This window comes from Lampetra planeri, chromosome 23 (genome assembly GCF_965212315.1).
Source record: "Lampetra planeri chromosome 23, kcLamPlan1.2.h2, whole genome shotgun sequence".
Classification (NCBI taxonomy): Eukaryota; Metazoa; Chordata; class Hyperoartia; order Petromyzontiformes; family Petromyzontidae; genus Lampetra; species Lampetra planeri.
Window position 1 is genome coordinate 4,545,871 of NC_136129.1, and position 17,784 is coordinate 4,563,654.

Sequence of the window (17,784 nt, forward strand, 5' to 3'; positions counted from 1 at the left end):
TTCTTAAATACAAGTCGAGGGGGAGGAGGGGGGAGGAGCTTATCAGAATGTGGTAGCCAATGAATGGAACGTATTGGGAGGGGGGGGCGGGGCTAAAAGAGAGCACGAGGTACACGTGTACGTGGACATGTTTGTGCGCAAGCACCTGTTGGTGCACATGATAGAAGAGAACGAAAATGCCCATGTTGTTGTTTTTTACCAGTGTTGGCTGACAATCAAATACGAAAAAGGAGAGTGCTGTTAAACGCCGGGGATGTTAACACTCGGTAAGGTAAAATAGTGCCTGTCAGATAAGATCAGTGGCGTAGCTAGGATATTTTGCACCCGGGGACGAACTATAAAATTGCCCCCCCCCCCCCGCCGCGTTTAATCACATACCAAAATGTAATTACATGACATGTAGGCTGTGTGTGGCGGGATATATCAACTTTTAGGTTGAGGTGTAGATTTGTGCAGTAGTTTCAGGCTGCCGCGCCCGCCGCAATAAGTTCTAATGTAACGTTGCAAGCCTCATGTTGGCGCCCCTTTACCTTGGCGCCCGGGGGACACATGTACCCCCCTGCCCCCCCCCCCCCTAGCTACGCCTCTGGATAAGATGGTCCAAAAATGTGTAGTTAAATCTTTTGTGCATGGTTAATAACATCTTTACAATGATTGCATCGCGCACTGTCGGCCCTAATGGGAGCTTGCGAACAGCACTCGCCCCGACAGTCTACCAGGCTACATGGGGGAGCTTTGCCTACATGTTCTTGACGTGGCCTCATTGCGTGTAGGAATGCTGCTGGAACAGCTGCTGTGGTGTAACGCTTTAGCAGCAGAAGGACACAACAGTGACCTGCAATCTAGAGGGCACCGGTTCGATTCCATCTCATGGCACGGAAGCTGAAGCAATGGGTGGCAAGTTTCTTGAAATGTACCCCTTCCCCCAGACCCCCCACCCCCCACCTCTTTCCACTCAGCGGTTTAAGTCGGTGCATCGCAGCCAAATCGATCGGCGTGTCGGACAAGTGTGGCAATGGGGGTAATGATTACCTATAACCTGGCACGTGTACAGATTTGGTTCACTTTTTTACTTTCGGAGAGAGAGGGGACATTGAGAGAGAGAGAGAGACAGAGGGAGTGATGCAACCTGCAGACGAGCGCGATAGCAGCCAGAGCCACTGTCGACAGCTTTTTCCGAAGCTTTGCGGCAGAGGTCGCAAACGGGTTTTGATTCCTTACCCATACCCGTACCCGGCCGCACCAGGGTCGCAAACGGCTACCCGTACTCGGCCGGGTACGGGTAGCCGGGTATCGGGTACCCGGTTGCGACCTCTGCTCTGCGGTCCGTGTCGGAATGTTCGTCCGATTCCAGTGATGACTCAACCCATCATCCCTTCATCCCGGGTCGATAAAATAAGTAACGCCATGTGGAGCCGTCAACAGTGGTTCTCCTAAGGAGAGGCTCGCTTCGCCATAGGAACGAGGAATGTCTCCCTCGCCCCCCCCCCCCCCACTACTGGCTCTACAGGGCTGAAAATATCAAATCAGCACCACCTCAGTGGCAATGTGAGCTGAAATTAGCTGCTACCTTTCGACGTTGACCTTCATAGGCACAGGAGCTACACAACGCCTGGCACTCCGAGTAATTCCTAGAAGTCGTCTAGAGTCAGGAGGTCTGAGGGCCCTGAATTGTTCTGTTCCCTGCCTCCAGGACTCTACTCCAAGGAATGATGCTTGCACAGCCACAGATGGAGTGGATGGGTGGGTGGGTGAGTGGGTCGGTTACACTCTTACCAGGAATGATGCTGGCACGATCGGTGAGTGGGTGGGTGGGTGAGTGGGTCGGTTATCATCTCATCAGCAATTTTGCTGGTACAGTCAGTGGGTGGGTGAGCGGGTGGGTGAGTGAGTGGGTGAGCGGGTGGGTGGGTGGGTAGGTGAGTGGGTGGGTGAGTGGGTTATAATCTTACCAGGAATTATGCTGCCACGGTCATTGAGTGGGTGGGTGAGCGGGTGGGTGGGTGAGCGAGTGAGTGGATTATAGTCTCATCACGGATTCTGCTGACACAACAAGTGAGTGAGTAGGTGAGTTGGTTACCAGGTTTTTGGTATTGATCATGTGGCTCTGGCTGGTGAAGTATTTCACGAGGGTTTGATTGCAGTGGCCGGCACCGTGCACCCAGACACAGCAAAACGACACTAGCAGCAGCCGGACTCCTACACACACACACAAAGGCAAAGATCCCCCATACGGTCACACCCGCTTTTAGGGCAAGTGCTGTTAGCGAGCAACTTGCGGACAGCACCACGCTCGGCCGCCTTTGTCTCTCCCAGTGCCGATTTTTTTTTTTTTACACAGCACGAGATATACACTGATCCTACACAAAACGGCAGAACATGTATGCATGTATACACGTACGTGTACACAAAGACAATTACACACACAGTATATACATGGACAATTATAACGATCCCCCATGTAACATTTAACATGTCAGGTAAATGTACATACATTTACAAAGATCCCCTGTATAGCCTTAACAGACTATAGGGGCAAGTGCTGTTAGCGAGCACCTATGAGGGCCAGAACGGTACACGAGGGGGTGGGTGGCCAGCACCACGCCCGACCGCCTTTGTCTCCCTAGTGGAGATGTTTACACACCGCACCAGGTACTCATTTGAGGCTGAGTCGACCTAGGGGAGGCCCGGGACTGGTTCAGATAATCGTCACTGATGTTGGCAGTGAGCGGGAATCGAACCCGTGTCGCCGGGTTCATAGCGCAGCGTGCTAACCGCTACACCACCGCTCCCCACACACATTTACACAGACATAACCCTCACATGTACACGCAGACATATATAGATGCATCGCGACATACAAACAGAAGCATCCCCTGTTGTAGGCTACAGACTGTTGGAGAAAGTGCCGTCACATTAGCCAGAGGCGACTGAGAGCGGGGGGTGGGGTGGGGGGAGGGTCGGGAGTGAGTGAAGGTGGTGGGGGAGACCAGGTGACGACTCAGATCGATGACTCGTCGCTGCCGTTCGAACCGTGGACAGGACGCGAACTCAGGTCGCACAGGTTCGCGGCCACTGCGGGGTTAGTTCATTCCGATTCGTTTCGCCTTTCCCTCCCACCTTTCAACCTCGATGCAAATGTACAATACGAATTACTCACTCGCCCAGGGAAGCAACACCGATTCCTCGAACTCATTTCAAAGAAGGTGCGTCCATCCATACGTACATACTTCCTGTTGTGCTTTATCTTAAGATGTTTTCGGCGACTTTGCGAGTTGTTTACCCGTGGTGCGGAAGGGCATCTGGCAGAGTCCGCAGAAACCCTTCAGCGGGCGAGTGGGGGAGTGGGTGGGGGGGGGCAACGCTCTGTGCCCAATCACGGATAGGTCAGACGATAGAGACGATGACCTTTCAAGCAAGTGGCCCCTTTCTTCACGGCACATACAGAGAGGCGGAGGGAGTGACCTACTCTCCATGCGTGTTGAACTTTTTTCGCGCCGTACGCAGCCAACCGCGCTCATCGGCGGTGTGCGGTGTGCGTGTGATCCACCAATCCCCCGTTGCCTCATCCACCAAACAAACCCAGTGCCACGTGCGTGCGATGCGAACATCGTCTGTGGCTCATGCCCTCCTCCCTCCCCCCTCTCCTCTCTCTCTCTCGCGCCCGTTGCGTCTCTGAGTCCATCCCCTGCCCTCAGATGTACTTCACGCCCGCCTCGATATGTGTGTGGCAGGAGGTCTTCTGGGGACACCCTGGGGGTTGGGACATGTATGGGTGGGGGGGGGGCGTTGGAGGCTGACAGTTACGGGTGGCATAACACGCGTAGATGCTAAGCAAAGACAATGATTTCCCCCTGTAGCCTTCAATAGGCTGTTTGGGCAATTGTTGTTACCTAGCAAAGGCTGGTGCGACATACGACACGGGGGAGGTGATCACCATGGCCGGCTGCCTTTGTCTCCCCAATGCTGATGTTTTGAACACCGCACCAGGTAATGTTTTAAGGCTGAGTCGACCTATGTTGATCGTGAGCGGGAATCGAACTCGGGACGCCGGGTTCGTAGTGCAGGGCGCCAAGCAATGCGCCGCCGCTCACAACTAAACGCGCGCACACACAGACACGGGCATACACACAGACACACACACACACAGACACACAGACACACACACAGACACACACACAGACACACACACAGACACATGCACACACACACAGACACACAGACACACACACAGACACACACACAGACACACACACAGACACACACACAGACACAGGCACACACACACAGACACACACACAGACACAGGCACACACACACAGACACACACAGACACACACACACAGGCTCGCTAACCTGTTAACACTTACAAAGATTAAGACCACCTATACATTGCGTTGGGGCAAGTGCATTTGTTAGAGCACTTATGAAGAAGGCACACAAGGCGGGGTGATATGGGCAGAGCCACGCCCGGCCGCCTTTGTCTCCCCGGTGCCGATATTTTGAAAGCGCAGAACTCTGGTCGCTTCCTTCCGATGATGTTAGGACGCCAATGGAGGAGCGACGCACTTTGAAATCGACGGTGAAAACGGATTTTGTTTAGAACTGCTTTTTTGTGTGTTAAGTTGGTTGTCCCCCCCCCCGCACCTCCAATTAGCGCGGTTGGCTACGTACGGTGCAAAAGAAGTTCAACAGAATCACAATATGTATTTATACCGGAGGAATCCGATAAGCTGTGAAGCTCTCTTCATCGCAAACGTTCAGTACGGGCTACAACAACAACAACAGACACATACACTAAGTAAGTAGTGCTCGTCGTTTAAGGCTGAGTCGACCTAGGGGAGGCGCAGGATTTTTTGTTGTTGTTGTTGTCAGATCTTTAGTTCGCGTGCGCGCCGCTCACGTGAACCCGGGTCACTGGATTCGCAGCGCGATCCGCTAACCACTGCGCCACCGCTCCTCGCGGAAGAAGATTTCGCGGTGGAGGGAGTGGGAAGGGTTGATTCACGTCGGAGGGGTGGGAGCGATGGTTGACATAGCAAGCGTAAACACGCGCAGACGTGTTCGCACACACACTCACGTACAAGTGTAAACACAGCACCCACCCGTGACGACTCGTGTGTACCATACACACACACACACTCACCACACACACACTCAACACACACACACTCAACACACACACACTCACCACACTCAACAAACACACACACACTCACCACATACACACTCTCACCACACACACACTCAACACACACAAACTCAACACACACACACTCACCACACACACACACTCAACACACACACACACTCACCACACACACACACACTCAACACACACACACTCACCACACTCAACAAAAACACACACTCACCACATACACACTCTCACCACACACACACACACTCAACACACACACACTCACCACACACACACTCACCACACACACACACTCACCACACTCAACAAAAACACACACTCACCACATACACACTCTCACCACACACACACACTCAACACACACACACTCACCACACACACACTCACCACACACACACACACTCACCACACACACACACTCACCACACACACACACTCACCACACACACACTCAACACACACAAACTCACCACACACACACACTCACCACACACACACTCACCACACACACACATTCACCACACACACACTCACCACACACACACACTCACCACACTCAACAAAAACACACCCTCACCACATACACACTCTCACCACACACACACACTCACCACACACACACTCACCACACACACACACTCACCACACACACACACTCACCACACACACACACTCACCACACACACACACTCACCACACACACACACAACACACACAAACTCACCACACACACACACTCACCACACACACACTCACCACACACACACATTCACCACACACACACTCTCACCACACACACACCACATACACAAACACTCACCACACACACACTCACTCAACACACACACACTCACCACACTCAACAAAAACACACACTCACCACATACACACTCTCACCACACACACACTCAACACACACACACTCACCACACACACACTCACCACACACACACACTCACCACACTCAACAAAAACACACACTCACCACATACACACTCTCACCACACACACACACTCAACACACACACACTCACCACACACACACTCACCACACACACACACTCACCACACACACACACTCACCACACACACACACTCACCACACACACACTCAACACACACAAACTCACCACACACACACACTCACCACACACACACTCACCACACACACACATTCACCACACACACACTCACCACACACACACACTCACCACACTCAACAAAAACACACCCTCACCACATACACACTCTCACCACACACACACACTCACCACACACACACTCACCACACACACACACTCACCACACACACACACTCACCACACACACACACTCACCACACACACACTCACCACACACACACATTCACCACACACACACTCTCACCACACACACACCACATACACAAACACTCACCACACACACACACTCACTCAACACACACACACTCACCACACACATACACACTCACATACACACATACACACACCACACATACACTCACCAAACCAGCACTTCCTTCTCCCCGCCTCAACCTCAAATGTCCTCTTCTGACATTTTCACCCGATTGCGAATAGTTGAGCAAGTTTTCTTTTGTTCACAATTTGTTTTTGTATTTTTTTTTTGTATTTTGGTAACTTTTTTTTTGTTCCAGATCGTTGGTATTCTGACTCACCGCGATGGTGGCCCGAGTGAAGGAGGACGGGGTGCGCGAGGGGTGTGTGGGGGGGGAGGTGTTGGTGACGGCGACGTCGCATCTAACGATTCATAACCCCGCAGTATTAACCGGGGCGGCCCAATGGTGTCCGAACCGAACTGCAGGACCACCCCCCTCTGGAAACACCGCTCGGGCGCGTCAACGAGTGGCAACTGCGATTTCGAGCGTGGAGAGAGCAACCAAAGTTCAATTCCCGGCAATGACAAACACTCGTGGCTGCCACAGAACAAACGAGATAGGCGATGCAGACGAGACAGAACAAATAAACACACACGGGGTTCTTAGGTGCGGTTGCACCCGATTCAAGAGCCGAATGGCTCACAGAGCTATACCTTTCGTGACTGCAGGGATTCATCTTCTTGGTTCTTTCGGTAAAGTCACGTAGAAGGGAAGTAATAAAATAATAAAAATAAAACATAATAAAATAATTCTCACGACGTTTCGGCCACAACGCAAGCAGCCGTCCTCGGGCTTGCTTGTGTTGTGGCTGCTTGCGTTGTGGCCGAAACGTCGTGAGAATTATTTTATTATGTTTTATTTTTATTATTTTATTACTTCCCTTCTACGTGACTTTACCGAAAGAACCAAGAAGAGGGCTATACCTAATAAATGAACCTGAACTTGGACTTGAGGTGGACACTAAACAAGCAGGCGGACAGTTAGCAGAGGTGACCCTCTCGACTCCACCTCTCCCCGTGCGCGTTCTAGTCGTGGGATGATTGGGGGACGACACATTTGTGTCGCGGTGGTTCGCTGTGATTCCCGGGCCACGGTTAACACATTCGTGGCGAGTGATATCCGTATGCCCTCAACTAACCCGAACCCCCGTTCGTCAATCGGCGTTGTCCAGCGTGGTGGAGTATGGTTAAACAACCCCCGTGACTGAAAGGGCGTGGTGAGGTCCTCGTACAGCAGTGGATTGACGAAATTATTGTGAAAAAGCGCTGGCCTCGAAGTGCACCTAGCCTGGCACAAAGTGCAGGCAATAGACACGAGACAGAACAAACGAGCCGGGCAATGAAAACGAGAGAGAAGGAACGAGCCAGACAATAGAAAGGAGATATAACAAATAAGTTAGACAATAGAAACGAGACAGACAGTAGACACGAGCCAGACAATAGAAACGAGACAGAACAAGCGAGACAGACAATAGACAAGAAACAGACAATATAAACGAGACAGACAGTAGACACGAGCCAGACAATAGAAACGAGACAGAACAAGCGAGACAGACAATAGACACGAAACAGACAATAGAAACGAGACAGACAATAGACACGAGACAAAAGAAACGAGACAGACAATAGACACGAAACAGACAATAGACACGAGGCAGACAATAGAAACGAGACAGACAATAGACACGAGACAGACAATAGACACGAAACAGACAATGAAAACGAGACAGAACGAGCGAGACGGAGCAAACATGCACCCAAAGCTACCCAACCGAACGCGTTGGTGGGAAGCGCTCAGCGCCGATAAAAGCCGCTCAAGTGCCGTTCTCTGTCAACACTGTTGGGGTTGGAGGGGGGTGGAGATGGAACGGTGGGACAAGTGGTTGGCGCACTCACGCCGACCGAGTTGCATTGCTCGCCCACGGCTAACGTCATTGGCGAGCGATGAATCTGAATCGGTCCTGAAGGGTAGGACACCGTCCCTGACTTGTAATAATAATAGTTCAATTTGTAACGCGCGCAAATTTGCAGACGTAGTGGCCGCAACTCAGAGGCGCGGAGCCAAGCTCAGAGTCGCTCGAAAGCACGTGGTTTATCTTCTTGGTTCTTTCGGTAAAGTCACGTAGAAGGGAAGTAATAAAATAATAAAAATAAAACATAATAAAATAATATAATAATACTTCCCTTCTACGTGACTTTACCGAAAGAACCAAGAAGATGAATCCCTGCAGTCACGAAAGCTTTAAATCGAAAGCCCGTGGTTTGTAGAGGTGAGTTTTTAAGTCTCTCTTGAAGGAGGCGATTGAGGTGATGCTGCGAATGTGCAGAGGGATGATTGCGTTCCAGACTGTTGGGGCTGCCACCGAGAAGCGGCGCATAGACACGATGACCATCCTGGATCTTGGTATCAAGAGGAGGTCGTGAGTCGCGCTGCGCAGGCATCTGCCGTGTGCTGAGCTGCAAGTTGTCAGTGATCCAGCGTGAAGCATGGTCAAACGACCTCCAGCGTAGAACCCACACGGGCATTGGGGGAGGCCTTCATCCAGCAGTGGATAGATAAAGAGCTGAAGTCGTAACAATGACCGTTGTTCTTCTTGGTTCTTTCGGTAAAGTCACGTAGAAGGGAAATAATAAAATAATAAAAATAAAACATAATAAAATAATTCTCACGACGTTTCGGCCACAACGCAAGCAGCCGTCCTCGGGTGAAGACCAGGTCTGTCGGGGAGACAGCGTCTTCACCTGAGGACGGCTGCTTGCGTTGTAGCCGAAACGTCGTGAGAATTATTTTATTATGTTTTATTTTTATTATTTTATTATTTCCCTTCTAGGTGACTTGACCGAAAGAACCAAGAAGATGAATCCCTGCAGTCACGAAAGCTTTAACTCGAAATTTAATTACCGTTGTTATTGTTATTTCGATAGAAGTCAGGAAGTGTGCAGGTGAGATAAGACCTGCCGTAAAGGTGCAGCGTTTAGTGGTGCCAGGCTTCAGGGTTTGTTTAGTCAAAAAGTTGTAACAACAGGCAAAAGCGCAGCTCTGCAAGTCCTCGCGCCACTGCTGGCGGAAGGGGGAGCTCCCGTGGGGCTCCCCTATGGTTCTCTAGTTTGCGTGGTATTTGACCTTTTATATGCATCTATGCTGGCCAGCACGGCTCGGTTGGAGATAGGAGGTACCCACACTTTACCCCACCACGCGATGAGGGTTTACACATTTATAGAGTACTGCTGGGCGGACACAGACTGGGTGGTGGTGGTGGGAATTAAATAAATGTTTGCCAATATTTCAAATGTCACGACGGGACATTGAATACAACCAGCGATCAAGTTGCATTCCAATTGCAGTGTGCTGAGCATTGCATCCTATCAGCAGCAGCAGCAGCAGGAGTTGTAAGTCTACTTTACCCTATTCAGAGCCCGCGTTGGCTGGCTACACTCATTCTACACAGCCACACTATTGTTCACACTCACTCGTACACCTACAAACACCGCGGCCGTCACACACACACCGTCAGACTCACCACTCTTACCACCATCATACGCCGACACACCCACCCACACAGACTCACCACGAACACGCCCTTGACACACTCACCCACACAGATTCACACCATCACTCGCTTTCTCGTTCATGCCACGACCCAGAGAAAACTCCATACGAGCACAGGGAGAGAGAAAGACACGCAAACTACAAATATACAGCAGGCGTCAGGATCGGGATATACAGTGAGAGACAGACCAGTCTCTGATGTATGTATTTTGAATTTCTTTCACACCGCATGTATAAAACCGCGCTAATCGGAGTTGCGGAGGAAGGACAATAATTGGAACACGAACAAATCAGTTCTAAAGCAAGGTGGTTGTCAAAAAGATGATTTAAAAGTGCATAGCTCCCAGCGGATTCCCAATATCGGAAGGAGGAGCGTTCCAGACATCCGCAGAAGCGCATCTGAAAGTGCAGGATGTGATAGCCATCTCGGTTCGATGGTTATCCAAAAGCCACTGCTGCGAGGATGGTCTGAGTTTGCGTGATCATGGTTTTATGCTCGACGGAAGGTGGTCATTTCATCAGTCATTTCATCAGTATAATCTGTATAAAATACACACAATTGGTCATGGCATAATTACGCCTTGTAAATCAAAACTGCTGCTACGATTTGTTTTAACCGGGTAAGGCCCACTGAGCGATATACTGCACAGCTCTTTTTCAGAAGCGACCTGGGATCAAACCCACGACCTCCTGTATACCAAGCGAGGTAGTTAACATCTCCTAGCCACTGTGATAATGATGAGAGACACGCAAACTCCAAATATACAGCGGCAGGCGGCAGGGTTGGGATCAAACCCACGACCTCCTGTATACCAGGCGAGGTAGTTAACATCTCCTAGCCACTGTGATAATGATGAGAGACACGCAAACTCCAAATATACAGCGGCAGGCGGCAGGGTTGGGATTAAACCCACGACCTCCTGTATACCAGGCGAGGTAGTTAACATCTCCTAGCCACCGTAATAATGATGAGAGACACGCAAACTCCAAATATACAGCGGCAGGCGGCAGGGTTGGGATCAAACCCACGACCTCCTGTATACCAGACGAGGTAGCAACATCTCGCCACCGTGTGCGCAGGTAAACCGCAACTATATATCTACTTTATTGACCTGCGGGCAGAATGAATGTCCAAGGCCGACCAAACAATTAGCGGTGCGACGGCCAAATCATCGCGGCCGCTCGGCAAGCACCGCAGAGGCAGAGGTCGCAACCGGGTACCCGATACCCGTACCCTACCCGATACCCGGCTACCCGAACCCGGCCGGGTACGGGTACGGGTACCCGTTTGCGACCCTGGTGCGGCTTGGTACGGGTAAGGAATCAAAACCCGTTTGCGACCTCTGCGCAACAACGCCACACGCAGTCGCCGACACTTTGGCTCCCGCCAAGTTCCGTCATCGTTGCGCCACGATCGGCCATCCACTTCTGGATAACGGTTATTTTTTAAAACACTGTATAGTAGTAATACGATAAATAGAAATTACATTTTCCATTCCGAGACGTCTGCAAGTTGCAGGGTGGGTGTCCCGTTCATCTCAGAACGCGCGAGCGGTTCGGTATTTATTTTATTTATAGAGGCGTAGCGCCTCGCTGTTTTTAAAGACATCGTATTGTACTCACCGCAGAGAACTGTAGCGACACGACCGCAACTCTACAATAGCTGGCGGCAAACTGTGGCCTTTTACTTCCGATTCCATTTGGAATCGATTCCGTTTACGTCATCGAAACGGAGTCAAAATAAAATGGATGACGTACACGTACGGTGTCATCGGAACAGGAAAGGGTTAGGTTGAGAACCACTCGTGTAATGTCCTTGTAAAGGAACTCGAAGACTATTAGTTACCAATCGCATAATTACGTCTCTATCCCATTGGCCTGTCACTTCTTCCGGAACCATCCCAATGGCGATCGCTGATTGGTCTGTTCGACGGGCGACCATTGGATTGGCTGGGAGATTCGAACTGGATTTTGGCGGGAGTTTTAGTGACGGTCGCTAAACGGCCGTAAGGAGAAGGTCTCATGGTCCGTTGGAGATCTCCCTACGGGCAGCTTACTGGCGGTGCAGTCTGCTGCGGAGGACTGTGCATAACGCCAACCTCCCGCAAACCCTACTCACGTGATAGCCTCACAGCCGCAGCTCCGATTAACAAGGTTGGCTATGTACGGCGCGAAAGAAGGTCAACATACATACTGTGCGTACCGTGGTGGCTAAGAACGTGGCCCTCTAATCTAGAACTGTGGATGCAGCAGCGAGGGTTGCTGGAACACAGCAATGCTGTGAAACTCCCATCCCGTGGGCGTCGAGCAAGGGGCCATACCCCGGCTCGCCAGGAGAAGGCAGTACAGCGAGTGTGGACCAATCGCCATCAGTTTTCATCAGAGCTTGGGAAATTGTTGATGTGCTGCGGATTCTACAGCGCTGTGAGATGCAATATTTGCATGTGTGGTGATATCAGGGACCGTGGCGTGCGATGTCCCTACGTCACGGACAGCACCGTGTGGGTTGCTGAGTGAGGCCGGCTCTAGCATAGCACGGCGTGCGATGCACCGTCATCGCGTACACCCCGTAGGTGGGTGTAGTACCAGCCCGAGCGGGGCTTGGTGAGCGCTGGGATAGCGCGGGCACCACGCACAGCGTACAGTGCGGGCTCCCACAAGGAGGAGTGAGAGAGTGTCACCCCAGGGGCAGGGTTGCCCCGGGCCATGGCACTCTGGTTGACCCCGTAGACACGTGATCCGGAGTGTCCACAGAGAGCGGCCCCAGGTGGGGGGGAGGGGCTAGGGGGTGATCACGTGTCCGGGGAGAGCTCTCGAGAGGGATCGAGAGGGAGCTGGAACGCTCGAGAAGGTGGGCGGGGCCGAGGGTGGAGCCGACCCAGGAGGATATCAGGCAGAGGTCGCAACCGGGTACCCGATACCCGTACCCTACCCGATACCCGGCTACCCGTACCCGGCCGGGTACAGGTACCCGTTTGCGACCCTGGTGCGGCCAAGTACGGGTACGGGTAGGCCGTGAGTCACTGGTGAGTAACCGTTTGTCACTCATTTCGGGTAGGGTACGGGTACGGGTACCCATTTGCGACCCTGGTGCGGCCAGGTACGGGTACAGGTAAGGAATCAAAACCCGTTTGCGACCTCTGATATCAGGTGGGTCCCTGGGAGGGACCGGGGTCGCTTCGTCCTACAAGCTGGAAGCTCCATGTCCTTCGTCTGAAGAGGCACCACCAACACGTGGCCGGAGACCCGGGTGAGGATCCGACCCATCTTAGCCGTAACTCCTCTGTATAGTGGAGTTAGCTGGGTGGTCACCACCCTAAGCTGTATCTCGTAAAGGGGCAGCTTCCCCGTTTGTATATACGTGTTGCGAATAAATGTGTTGCCTCTGAAGAATAACGCCTGCGACTCTGTTGGACTCACTTCACATGAACGACGCTGCTGTGTAAAAGCACTCATTATTATCTTAAAGCTCCAGAGAAGTTCATTTGTAGCCATTTCAGAGATCAACAGAGGTCCATTTGGAGTTGTAATTCTAGACTCCGATGTCCATTTCATAGGCCCTCAATAAGTGTGTAAAGGAGGTAAGCGAGAGAGACCAGACTGAGACTTTTCCCCCAATCGCTCGTTTCTGTGATAGCGATCTTGAAACGGCAGTCGCTCGCAAACTTATTCGATAGATATTTTCGCGAGACAAATGAGAATTGGGAAGTGGTTGCCGATAATTTCCATGCGCTTGTCAGCCCTCTGCAGGTGATATCGCTTCCACAATCCTCACTCGCAGGGAACCCTTGAGGAAGCCAGAGCAGAGAACAATAAGAGTTAAAATAGAATCCAAAAACAGGAAGACTCTCTCCAAATTAACCAGCGAAGCCAAGGATATAAATAATCTTCGGCTTTATTTTCTTCATTATGTTGTGCTATTATAAAAGCCTTAAGCTCTTCCACCACTGTCACACTACATTCCTTGAAGGCGGGCGGGTGGTGGCGGTGGGGTGACTATTGCAGCACGTGGCCTGCAACCCGACCCTGTAGAGGCAGCAGTGAGGGTTGGCGGATCACCACCACAGATTAGCTGCATCAGCTAATCTGGCTGTGACGGTCCCACCTGATGACGGAGACTTGTGTGGCCTCCGAAACGTCGTGATTTTTTATTTTATTTTATTTTCATTCATTTTGATGTTTTACCTACGTGACTTTACCGAAAAAACCTAAGAAGATGATTCCTTGCAGTCACGAAAGCTTCAAATCTAGAATTAATCACACATATGTTGTTGTTGTGAAACTTCCCCTCTCTTCCCGTGGCTAGTCGAAAAGCAGGTACCATCCCCTGGCTCTCTGTCCCAGGAGATTGTGGTCCAGCAAAATGCGACTCGTCGCCATCTGTCCTTTATAATTGGCTGAAAACATCTCAATATATATAGAGGGCTGCAGAGCTCGGGCAATTGTTAGTGGCGACGGCTCACTGCCTTCAGTCATCGTCTATGGTGCCCCAGAGTCGTTCTATCTCTGTCTCAACGAGAGCGGGCAAATAAACCAAAACTATTAAGATCAAATATTTTTCATTTTACCAGGTAAGGTCGACTGAGCTATGTAGCTCTTTCTTACACCGTATGACCTGGCCACAAGTGATAGTTCAACGAAGTGGCTTATCACGTGGAAATGTATATCAGCTGAATACTCCAAACGCGTGATGTTGACGCTAAATGTGGAGGGAAAAAGCTGAGAACCTGGAGAAAAATCCACGCGAGCACGGGGAAAGAGAACACGCAAACTCCAAATATACAGCAGCAGGCGTCAGGGTCGAGATCGAACCCACGACCTCCTGCATACCAGGCGAGGTAGTTAACATATCCTAGCCACCGTGATGATGATGATTATGAGAGAGAGAGAGACACGCAGACTCCAAATATACAGCAGCAGGCATCAGGGTCGAGATCGAACCCACGACCTCCTGCATACCAGGCGAGGTAGTTAACATATCCTAGCCACCGTGATGATGATGATTATGAGAGAGAGAGACACGCAGACTCCAAATATACAGCAGCAGGCATCAGGGTCGGGATCGAACCCACGACCTCCTGTCGACCAGGCGAGGTAGTTAACATCTCCTAGCCACCGTGATGATGATGAGAGAGAGAGGCACGCAAACTCCAAATATACAGCAGGCGTCAGGGTCGAGATCGAACCCACGACCTCCTGCATACCAGGCGAGGTAGTTAACATCTCACGGTGGCGCGTTGCAATCTGAAAATTTTCATGAGAGTAATTCTTCTTACGCAACTTGCACATATGAAAGTCGACAGGGAGCCGAGAATAACTCTACAATTCTGTTCCAGCCTGCGAACTCTTGATCGTAAGATCCATAAACATTATGGCTCAACCGCGTGGAGGGTTTCCGTCGATTGGCATGAGTACAAAGCGTTGCTACGTCACCGTCGAAAAAATCCTCGAGGTTGGAGCCACTATCCAAATTTTGAACTCGCCTCTTCAGCTATTATACTTGTGAAAATCATTATGATATTGGCCCCCAACCGCAAATGTGCCTATTCGGGGAAATAACTTGTTAACTGTGCATACAACGGTGCAAAAGGTTTCAATGCGACCGTTTTTTTGTTATTCAAATATTGCCGCTGGAAGGAAATAAAAAAAGCAATAATCAATATATGGTACTGCAATGCCTACAACATGGAACGTGGCACCTGCGCAGCATTTGCTCATTCCCGTGGGGAGTGAACGAGCCGTGGACGAGCGCGAAGGCAGCAACAGCCACCAAACATCTTCTTGGTTCTTTCGGTAAAGTCACGTAGAAGGGAAATAATAAAATAATAAAAATAAAACATAATAAAATACAATTCTCACGACGTTTCGGCCACAACGCAAGCAGTCGTCCTCAGGTGAAGAAAAGGTCTGTCGGAAAGACAGCGTCTGAATGACAGACCTGTTCTTCACCTGAGGACGGCTGCTTGCGTTGTGGCCGAAACGTCGTTGAGAATTATTTTATTATGTTTTATTTTTATTATTTTATTATTTCCCTTCTACGTGACTTTACCGAAAGAACCAAGAAGATGAATCCCTGCAGTCACGAAAGCTTTACATCGAAAAAAGCCACCAAACAGTTGCCCAAGTTCTGCCATCCTCCATAAGCCGCATGGAGATGAGATGCAGGAAGAGAAACAACAGAAACGGAAGCTCGCTCACCGAGTGAGTTACGGGATGTGTCGTCTTCGGCGATGAAGAGCAAGTCTGCTGTTATCATCGTGAAGTCTTTCTATGATAAGAGGCTGATGGGTCTGTAAATATTTTTTTAAACGACTTCATCTCTGATTTATTCGTTATGTATGTATGTTGAACTTCGTTTGCACCGTACGTAGCCAACCGTGTTAATCGGAGGTGCGCGAGGGAAGGACAACCACATGAAATAATAAACAGCAAATTCGTTTTCAATTGAGATTATTTAAAAGTGCATAGCACCAGCATTCCAGAGGGCCGCAGGAGCGTACCTGAAAGCGCCATGGCAAGCCAAACGCCGCTGCTTAGAGGATGACTGGAGATGATATACATAGCGTGAAGTGACGTAGGGTTACATAGACACCCATAGAGTCACATAGAGACTCGTAGTCACATGAAGACCAATGGAGTTACAAATATACCCGTAGAGTTGCATAGAAACCTATAGAGTTGCATAGAGACCCAGAGATTTACATAGAGCCATAGAGTTGCACATAGACCCACAGAGTTACACATAGACCCATAAAACAAACACAGACCCATAGAGTTACATAGAGACACATAGAGTTATACTGTATAGGGTCATATAATTACATAGAGACACATACAATTACGTCGTGAGAATTATTTTATTATGTTTTCTTTTTATTATGTTATTATTTCCATTCTACGTGACTTTACCGAAAGAACCAAGAAGAAGACACCATCAGTGTGTGAGCGGTCGCCACACAGCGGAGGCCAGTGGCCCACGGACCTTGTAATGAAGAAGGCTGCATGGATGGTAGGCAACGCGTGGCGGCATGAATTCATCCAGCAGTGGAAACATCAGAACTGATGATGGCGATGATGATTATATAAGTCGAGTAGAAAGAAAATAAATCATGTGGTGGTGCTGCTGTTGCTGCTGCTGCATTGGCAGTGGTGCACACGCACAACGGCCAAAACTAACTTGATAGTTCGTCAATAACATTGGCGACGTTTTGGGAAATGGACCTTCTTCGTAGCGCATAGTAGTTTAACACATTCCAGGGAGCCTGGTTCAGGTCTGCAGTCAGGGATCTGTACCCTGAGGCATAGCAAACCCCACGTGGCAGGCTGAGGCCACAGAGAAAAATGATGCAATGCCGAGCAAATGCACTTGTTTGGCGATGCTTCTGCGTTGGCAATAACGCCATAAAAGAGAAATATAAATATATATGTATAATATTCTTAGTTTTTTTCGGTAAAGTCACGTAGGTAAAACATTAAAATTAATGAAAGTAAAATAAAATAAAAATCACGACGTTTCGGAGGCAACACAAGTCTCCGTCATCAGGTGGGACCGTCACAGCCAGATTTGCTGCAGCAAGTTAGGCAATGATTCACTTTACCGAAAAAACCTAAGAATATGAATCCTTGCAGTCACGAAAGCTTCAAATCTAGAATTATATGTATCATATGTATAATGTAA

General features: G+C 50.0%; 2 protein-coding genes across 3 annotated transcripts in view; one reads left to right on the forward strand and one right to left on the reverse strand.

The window, feature by feature from the left end:
• The window catches only part of LOC144726274 (uncharacterized), a 62,968-nt gene that overhangs the window by 17,776 nt on the left and 27,408 nt on the right, over positions 1–17,784 (forward strand). The gene's annotated exons all lie outside the window — the stretch shown is intronic.
• The window catches only part of LOC144726273 (uncharacterized), a 33,726-nt gene that overhangs the window by 12,240 nt on the left and 3,702 nt on the right, over positions 1–17,784 (reverse strand). The window contains exons 1-2 of one of the 2 annotated variants that reach the window (XR_013587258.1): positions 3,231–7,340; positions 2,081–2,199 (exon numbers count right to left, since the gene is read on the reverse strand). Coding sequence is in view for 1 of the 2 variants with exons in the window: in XM_078604828.1 (XP_078460954.1) it covers positions 2,081–2,101 (21 nt within the window). In the remaining variant the exon portion in view is untranslated. Of the gene's footprint in view, positions 1–2,080; positions 2,200–3,230; positions 7,341–17,784 lie in introns of those variants that run through there. The other variant, XM_078604828.1, reaches the window with a different exon arrangement.